General features: G+C 44.5%; 1 protein-coding gene across 4 annotated transcripts in view; it reads right to left on the bottom strand.

The window, feature by feature from the left end:
• Window positions 1-734: 734 nt before the first annotated feature.
• CIDEC (cell death inducing DFFA like effector c) overlaps window positions 735-9,145 on the bottom strand; it is a 34,676-nt gene continuing 26,265 nt past the window's right edge. For all 4 annotated transcript variants that reach the window (XM_040359015.1, XM_040359014.1, XM_040359018.1 and 1 more), the window contains 4 exons: window positions 8,236-8,377; window positions 7,226-7,375; window positions 4,791-4,978; window positions 735-1,314 (listed from right to left, as the gene is read on the bottom strand). In XM_040359015.1, coding sequence (XP_040214949.1) covers window positions 1,122-1,314; window positions 4,791-4,978; window positions 7,226-7,375; window positions 8,236-8,377 — 673 coding nt within the window. In that variant the 3' untranslated portion in view covers window positions 735-1,121. The remainder of the gene's footprint in view (window positions 1,315-4,790; window positions 4,979-7,225; window positions 7,376-8,235; window positions 8,378-9,145) is intronic.

Raw genomic sequence — 9,145 nt, 5'->3', positions numbered from 1 at the left:
AGATCCAGGAAAGGATTGGGTTGGGTTGGGTTGGGATTGTTCATGGTTCCCATGAATATAGTGACTGTCCCATTTTTGATGACCACCTCTCCCAATCAGGAAGGATAAAGATGAGACCCCTGGAACCTGCACTGTCAAATCAAGTCACCAATGGCAGCTCCCATATTTCTACCCCATTACCGTCCTTTGAAGACTGCCCTGTTTTCAGATAAAACATCCAGCAGTATGGTCTTTGAGCTGGCAACACATGGTTGGATTTTGATTGGTCAGCTCAATTCTACCATTTATATTAAAATCTATGAGAATTTTTCATTGGTTCTTAACCAAATTGATCTTTCATATTGTCTATTACATGCTTGCAGTAAAAGCTGGCCATATACTAGTAGACGTTTGTTATAAAATTCCCAGTACATTTAATGGCTTGAATGTTATTAGAAAATACTTAAAAATTTGAAACAAATGGACTTTACCAAAAACGAAAACCATGTTCACCGTTTTGAGATTTTTTTTTTTTTACAAATACATTTCTTTCTGCTCCTTTGAATTTTCTCATCACGGCGGTCAAAATGAAACGTTGATTTGGCCCAACTAATGTAAAAAGAAATCCAGAAAACGTTCTAGAAATGTAAAATTTTGAACAAAGTTCTACTAGTGAATGGCGCGCTATTATTGGAAGCAGTAGCCCATAAAAATCTTTCTGTGCAAGACCAACTCTAGAGTTAAAGCCGATTTCCGATTGGCAAATGTGGATGTTTGCAGCTTTTTTTTTTTTTTTTGTGCATTACGTTAAAGCCCAAGTGAGTGTATAAAAAATGATAAAAAAGCAAAAAAAGACACAGCAACTCATTAACCATCAATAGTCTGACTCCAATGGAAAGAGAAATTTGATTGGCTGTTGCACTTTGCCCTTCATCCTTACAGCAAGTGACATTTTCACAGTGTCTACATCCCGGCTGTTCCCGTAAAACGATGTGTATTATGTGCTATCAAAAAAATAAAAATTTTCAGATGAAATGTAAAAAATGAGGAACAGCTCATCAGTCCATGACCTGTAAACTCGGTTATTGGTGGAGTGAACAGCGCTTCGTTATGGATACAGAAATTGTCCAGATCCGGCAAGCTCAGGATAAGGCTGGAAGGATCCTCCTAGGATAAAAGGGGATGAAGTCTCTGAGAGCGGGGAGCTGCTTCTTCTCTTCCTCCTCCAGCTTCAGCTTCTCGCCGGGTTCCAGCAGCTGCTGCACATAGCACGACGTACCCAGGAGGACATGACCCGTAGCCTGCATAGTGTAGAGAGTCCAGCGTAGCGCCTCCCTATGGGGACAAATTAAATATTAATGGAAAAACAGGGGCATTTTTACACTCTTTGGGGCAGATCCACAAAGGAAGTACGCCAGCGTATCTACTGATACGCCGGCGTACTTTCAAATTTCCCGCGTCGTATCTTTGTTTTGAATCCTCAAACCAAGATACGACGGCATCTGGGTTAGATCCGGCAGGCGTACGCCTTCGGCTCTTAGATGCAATACTTCGGGGTCCGCTAGGGGGGCGTTCCCGTCGTTTTCCGCGTCGAGTATGCAAATTAGCTATTTCCAACGATCCACGAACGTACGAGCGGCCGTCGCATTCTTTTACGTCGTCTCTAGTCGGCTTTTTTCGGCGTATAGTTAAAGCTGCTATTTGGTGGCGTACGCAATGTTAAGTATGGCCGTCGTTCCCGCATATAATTAAAAAAAAAAAATGTTGTTTGCGTAAGTCGTCCGTGAATCGGGATGGACGTAATTTACGTCCACGTCAAAACAATGACGTCCTTGCGACGTCATTTAGCGCAATGCACGGCAGGAAATTTAGGGACGGCGCATTCGCAGTTCGTTCGGCGCGGGGACACGCTTCATTTAAATGAAACACGCCCCCTACTCGCCGATTTGAATTTCGCGCCATTACGCCGCGAGAGATAGACTATGCCGCCGTAACTTACGGCGCAAATTCTTTCTGGATTTGAAGCAAACGAAAGTAAGTTACGGCGGCGTAGCTCAGATACGCTGCGCCGGGGCAGATCTTTGTGGATCTGCCCCTTTGTAGGCAGATGATGTTTTTCTTTCTGTAATAGAAGCAAAAGAACCTCTATGTGGTTGGGGGCATGTTAACCACATCCCGCCTGGCCTATAGCAGAATGACGGCCGGGCGGGGAATCAGTTAGCCTGACTGGGAATCATATAACTTCCAGCAGGATAAGCCACTCACGCGCACCCCCTAAGGGCATGCAACTCAGCGATCGGTGGTGTTGCGATGTGTTGCTCATACACACCGCATCTCTGATCTCGGTAAAGAGTGATGTAGGCTCTTTACCATGTGATCAGCTGTGTCCAATCAGAGCTGATCACATTGTAACCAGGAAGTGCCATTTATCAGCTTTTCTTCCAATCATGCTGACTAGGCTTGAGTAGAAGAGAGCCGTCCATTCCAGCGCCTCTTCTTCTGACGGGGGTGGGTGGGTCTGTGCTCGATTATCAGTGCAGACCCATCAAGGATACCCTAAATTGCCCACCAGGGATTCAATCAATGCCCATGAGCAATGTCCATCAGTGAATAAAGTGAATCTCTCGTGCTACTGTGAGTATATGAAAAAATGTGTAGATACAATAAATTACTAAAGCTGCTGAATCTCGTAACGTTCACCGAACATAAACAATGGATATATCTAAATAAATGATTAGCGCTAAAGTCAATACATACATATAAATAGTGCCAACACCATGTGATGTGGTGCTGATAAATCTAGCAAGTATTATATTGCTTGCTAGATTTATATATCCAATGTCCATCAGTGCCTCATCTGTAGGGCCCACCAGTGAAGGAGAAAATGTACTTATTTACTACATTTTTTAACAGAACTGAAGAATAAAAAAATAAAAAAATTCTGTCTTTTTTTTTGGTTTAGCAAAAAATAAAAAACCCAGTGGTGATTAAATACCACCATAAGAAATTTTTTTTTTTTTCACATGGGTACAGTCTTGCATGACCACGCAATTGTCGTTCAAATTGCAACAACGTTGAAAGCTGAAAAATGTCCTGGGCAGGAAGGAAGGGGTGAAAGTGCTCGGTATTGAAGTGGTTAAAGATGCAAGGTTAAGCTGGGTTATAATAACCCCCTAATTATGCTCCCCCCCCCCCAAACTGCAGTGGAGGGGGCGATTACATGCTTTGTGAAAAAGGTATCACGATTGGAACATAGGAAGTGCCGCAAATGCCCTGCACCTGCGTGCAAATTTGTTTTGAATAGAAAATCGGGTTAAAATTAGGAAGTGAAGAGGCATCACATTACCTTCTCACTTCCTGCCAGTCACCCAAATGAAGATCAATCTTCAGAGGAGTGGCAGGTTTAGATGCAAATCTAAAGCTACGCTAAAGCCCCATAAACTCTCTTAGATTTTCTGCAGATTTTTGGCTTCAGATTTACCAAAACCATATACTATGAGGTCAAACCTTAAGAGTTTCAATTTGTATGCAATCAGACAGGCCCTTGCACTACATGGTTTTGGTAAATCTGAAGACAAAAATCTACAGAAAATCTAATAGTGTGTATGGGGGCCTTAGGCTCCATTCACACGATCGGACCATTCAGGTCCGCCTGTCAGTTTTTACGGCGGACCTGAACGGCCGCTCCATGCAGTCCTATGGAGCGTCGGATGTCAGCGGTGACAGTGACAGAGTTGCCAACTTTCAGTAAATTTACAAACAGTTTGTAAAATCGGTAATTTTTGCATCTGTCCATAAATGACCATTATGGACGTGTAGTCTGTATTAGCTAGATTCAGGTAGGAGAGCCTAACGTTAGGCAGGCGTAGCGTATCGCATATACGCTACGGCGCCGTAAGTTAGAGAGGCGAGTGCTGTATTCACAAAGCACTTGCGTCCTAAGTTACGGCGGCGTAGCGTAAATGTGCCGGCCTAAGCGCGCCTAATTCAAATTGTGAAGAGGTGGGCGTGTTTTATGCAAATGAATCGTGACCCGACGTGATTGACGTTTTTAACGAACGACGCATGCGCCGTCCGTGGATATATCCCAGTGTGCATTGCTCCAAAGTACGCCGTTACGACGTGAACGTAAATTACGTCCAGCCCAATTCGCGTACGACTTACGCAAACAACGTAAAAAGATAGGCTCGTTCCGACGTCCATACCTTGCATGGGCTGCGCCACCTAGGGAGCAGCTTTATCTTTACGCCGGCGTATCTCTTACGCGCACGTACGTTTCTGAATCGGCGTATCTAGTCATTTGCATATTCTACGCCAAACTCAATGGAAGCGCCACCTAGCGGCCAGCGTAAATATGCACCCTAAGATACGACGGCGTAGGAGACTTACGCCGCTCGTATCTTAGCCTAATTTAAGCGTATCTGGTTTCCAGAATAAGCTTAAATTTATGGCGGCGTAGATTCAGAGTTACGACGGCGTATCTACTGATACGCCGGCGTAAACGTCTCCGAATCCACCTATGTATGTCCGTAATGGACAGATGCAAAAATTATAGATTTTACAAACTGTTTGTAAATTTACTGACGGTTGGCAACCCCCGCTCAGTGAGCGGAGAGGGACTTGTCATCTGCAGGCTCAGCGGAGAGATCTCCCGGACTCCGTAGCGACCAACCATTGCCCCAGTAATGCCAGGCCTTATAATTTTTGACTGATCTTTAGTATTTTTTGCATGGGCTAGAGTTGAGATTTAAATCTTATGTTACAAAGGCTTCCGTATGTATCTGTACAAAATATACCGTGTGTGTACTCACTTCATTACTCGCTTGGCGCTGTAGCACTGAAGATCATAGGACACAGTGTACGTTCCATAGAGTGTAGCTTTGACATTGATGCATCCTATGAAATCCTGTGGATGATTCTTGTACAGGTCGAAGCTAATCCGAACCACATCGATCTTCTTCTGTGGCTTGCTGGACAGGGAGATGTGGTAGCCTGCTGTCTGTAGGGTATGAAAATAAGTATTAGACTTATTGGCTCCGATTCCTGGAAATATTTGTCATTATGGCACATACAGTGAGGGAAGAAAGTATTTGATCCCCTGCTGATTTTGTACGTTTGCCCGCTGACAAAGAAATGATCCGTCTTTAATTTTCTTGGTAGGTTTATTTTGACAGTGAGAGACAGAATAACAACAAAAATATCCAGAAAAACGCATTTCAAAAAAAGTTAAAAATGTATTTGCATTTTGAGTGCAAGAAGTATTCAATCCCCTATCAGCAAGATTTCTGGCTCCCAGATGTGTTCTATACAGGTAACGAGCCGAGATTAGGAGCCCTCAAAGGGAGTGCTCCTAATCTGAGCCTGTTACCTGTATAGAAGACTATAGGCATGCGCAGCCTATTACATTAGGGTGTGCACCCCAAAACTCAACACATACTACCGATCACTCACGTTGAAAGGGAAGGGGTCAGTAAGTTACATATTTACCTGCCCCTTCCCGCACTCATCCTAAAACATCCCCGCAGCAACAGCCGGAGGGAGAGGAGAGTAGGGAAGCTGGATGCGCTGCGAGGGGAAGCCAGCACAGTAGGGGGAATTTGTGCTGCACAGTGTGATTAGGGTGTGCCTGGGCACACCTGGCACACCCTGTGCGCACGCCTATGTAGAAGACCCATGTCCACAGTAGCAATCAATCAGGATTCCAATCTCTCCACCATGGCCAAGCCCAAAGAGCTGTTCCTTGGTCTTCATGATGCGTTTTTTTTTTCTTTTCACCATGGTTCTCTAACAAACCTCTGAGGGCTTCACAGAACAGCTGTATTTAAAGTGGTTGTAAACCCAGTTTTACAAAAAAAAACAAAACACACACACCACCTGCAATACAAAGGCATAATGAGCTAGAATACTAGCTCATTATGTAATACTCACCTCAGATCGAAGCCCCTGCAGCCGTCCTCATACACCGCTCGGACAGCCAACATCTCTCCTGGGGGTAACTTCCGGGTATCGCGGCTCCAGCACTGTGATTGGCCGGAGCCGCAATGACATGTGCGTGGGAGCCGCCAGTCACGGCACAGCCTCCTTTAGGAACGGCACAATTGCCGTTGCTAAAGTGCGCCTGCACCGTTGTCCACAGCGCATGCGTCGTAGACATCGGCGCCCGTCATTATTGTAAATACTTCCTGAAACGCGGAGGTTTAGGAGAGAATTCGAGCACCTACAGGTAAACCTTAATCTAGGTTTATCTATGGGTAAAAGTGGTTGTACAGGGTTTACAACCACTTTAATACTGAGATTAAATTACACACAGGTGGACTCTATTTACTAATTAGGTGACTTCTGAAGGCAATTGGTTCCACTAGATTTTAGTTGGGGGTAAAGGGGGGCTGAAAACAAATGCACACCACACTTTTCAGGTATTAATTTGTAAAAAAAAAAAAAATGAAAACCATTTATCATTTTCCTTCCACTTCACAATTATGTGCCACTTTGTGTTGGTCTATCACATAAAATCCCAATAAAATAAATTTACTGTATATACTCGAGTATAAGCCGAGATTTTCAGCACAATGATGCCCCTTATACTTGTCACCTTTTTGCGCCTGATCTCCCGGACTTTGGGGACCCAGGACCGGCCAGCCGACCGACCAAACTTGGCACACATATAGCCCCACTCTTCCTCTACAAGTGTACAAAGTTTGTTGTCCGGGGGACCTACGACCGGGGAGCACCGATTTTTTAAAACCGGGCACCCCTTCCATAGACTCCCACGTTAAGCGGTAATTTCTCAAGTTATTTTGGGGACCCGGTACCCGTCGTAGGTCCCCTGGACCCGGAACTTGGCACACATGTAGCCCCATTTCTCCTCTACAAGTGTGCAAAGTTTGTTGTCTGGGGGACCTACGGCTGGGGAGCACCAATTTTTCAAAGCCTGGCACCCCTTCCATAGACTCCCATGTTAAACGTCAGTCTAGTCATGGGCACAGTGAGGAATGGGCACAGTGAGGCATGCAGATGGACACCCTAGGCTAATACTCGAGTCAATATGTTTTCCCAGTTTTTTTGTGGTAAGATTAGGTGCCTCGGCTTATATTCGGGTCGGCTTATACTCGAGTATATACGGTACGTTTTTGGTTGAAACATGACACAATGTGGAAAATTTAAAAAGTGTTACGAATACTTTTTCAAGGCACTGTAAGTGTAGATTCTGTAAGTTTGTACATCAGACATAGTACTCTGCGCTCACCTGGGAAGGTTTCCATGTCTGCCCTTTGGTCAGCGCCATGAAGACAACTCCGCTATCCACTGACTGAAAGAAGTCCTCGGTGTCTACTCCAGTCCCATCTTCATCCAGAACCAGCGTGATGGCATCACTCATGAGCAGAGCGTCCTGGGCCTGTGCACAAGGAGAATGGATACAGATCATGCAGGATGACCACATATCAAACAGCTGTATATATTGTGTAGATAAATGAAAGTGTACATATGGGGACCATCGGGCCCCATACAGATGTAATGCAAAAAAATATATATATATACCGTATATATAATAATAATAATAAAAAAACCGGGAGGGGGGCTGGCTGGGCCTGTAAGGGGACCATTGGGCCTCTTACAGGTGTAATGCAAAAAAACGAAGGGGGGCCAGCCGGGCCCCTTACAGGTGTAATGCCTGTACCCCCCTGATGGCGGCCCAGAGTACAGGAGAGGAGTCGGTACAACTGTGCAAGACTAAATGGAAAGCCGGAGGAGTATTTTTCAAATACAGTGGAACCTCGGATTACGAGCATAATTCGTTCCAGGAGAATGCTCGTAATCCAAAGTACTTGCATATCAAAGCGAGTTTCTCCATTGAAGTCAATGGAAACTAAAATAATTTGTTCCGCATTGACTTCAATGGCAGGGGGGGCGCCGGAGAGCCTAGGAAACGGCCAAAAAGGCCCAGGGACATCTCGGCAAACCTTGGAAAGACTTTGTTCCCGAGATTGTCCTCAGGCCTTTCCGTGCATTTCCGTTCGGCTCCGGCGCCCCCCACCTCAGGCCAAACGCGGTACTGCACACCGCTTTGGCCTGAATAGTGCTTATTTTGCGAGACAACACTTGCAAACCGAGCTACGATTTAAAAAAAATACAGCGCTCGTATTGCGAAACGCTCGTTAACCGCGTTACTCGAAATCCGAGGTTCCACTGTAATGTATTTTTTCTTCTCATTGAGAGATAAAGACCTCAAAACTGATATTAATCCCATTTCCTCACCTTGTTCAGTAGATCTCCGAGACTATCCGCTACAATGCCCTTGCGGACGCTCCGATCCCAGTTACAGACTCTGAAGGGCCGAGGCTTGGACGCCGGGCGAGAGAGGAACTGTTGAGTCATAGTAGCACTGACCGAGACACATCTAAAAGAAAATCATGACAACAGTTACAGTATAGAAATAAGACAAATCTTTTTTATGTGCCGGTATTATTGCACGATCCTAAAACGCGAATGTTTTTTTTTGTCTGGTTCCTACTATAACCCAAAACTTCATGTATTCGGGTGGATCCGAGATTGGCCTCCCTCCACAACCTCAAAGTGGAAGTTTAGTCGGAAAATTAAAGCGGAAGTAAACCCTTCTATTTTATAGTTTCAAAAAAAGTTACATTCCTGGCATGCCGGAAATGCTAGCTGTCACATTGGTTGTGCTCTCAACCAAACTGTCAAACCATCCAATGACCGGTGTCATAATGGATGACATGTGCAGCAATATGGCAGTTGCAGATTAAACAGAGGCCAAGATGGCAGCTTCCTTGGCTGAAAACAATAGAAGGGTTTACTTACACTTTAAGTCCTGCTAGATCACTGCATGCTGACCTCTTTTACAGGTTTATGTAAAACATTAAAACAATGCCTGTGCGGTAGACATGTGCGGTTCGTTTCGTATAAATATTCGGACCAATTTTTAATTTCTCGGATATATCCGAATTGCAGTATAAACGAAGATTCCCGAATGCGCCGAATAACTAAAACAGCATTCGTCCTACTTTCCGAAATTCTAATCCTAATTTTACATCAAATTTTACGGTAAATTCGAAAAAGACATAAAAAACAAAATTCCGAATACGAATTTAATGAACCAACTGAAATTAACAAAACTAAATACAGCAATACCTCAGATTACGAGTAA

The sequence above is a fragment of the Rana temporaria genome, chromosome 7 (assembly GCF_905171775.1).
Source record: "Rana temporaria chromosome 7, aRanTem1.1, whole genome shotgun sequence".
NCBI lineage: Eukaryota > Metazoa > Chordata > Amphibia > Anura > Ranidae > Rana > Rana temporaria.
This window is presented reverse-complemented; position numbering and strand designations above follow the sequence as displayed.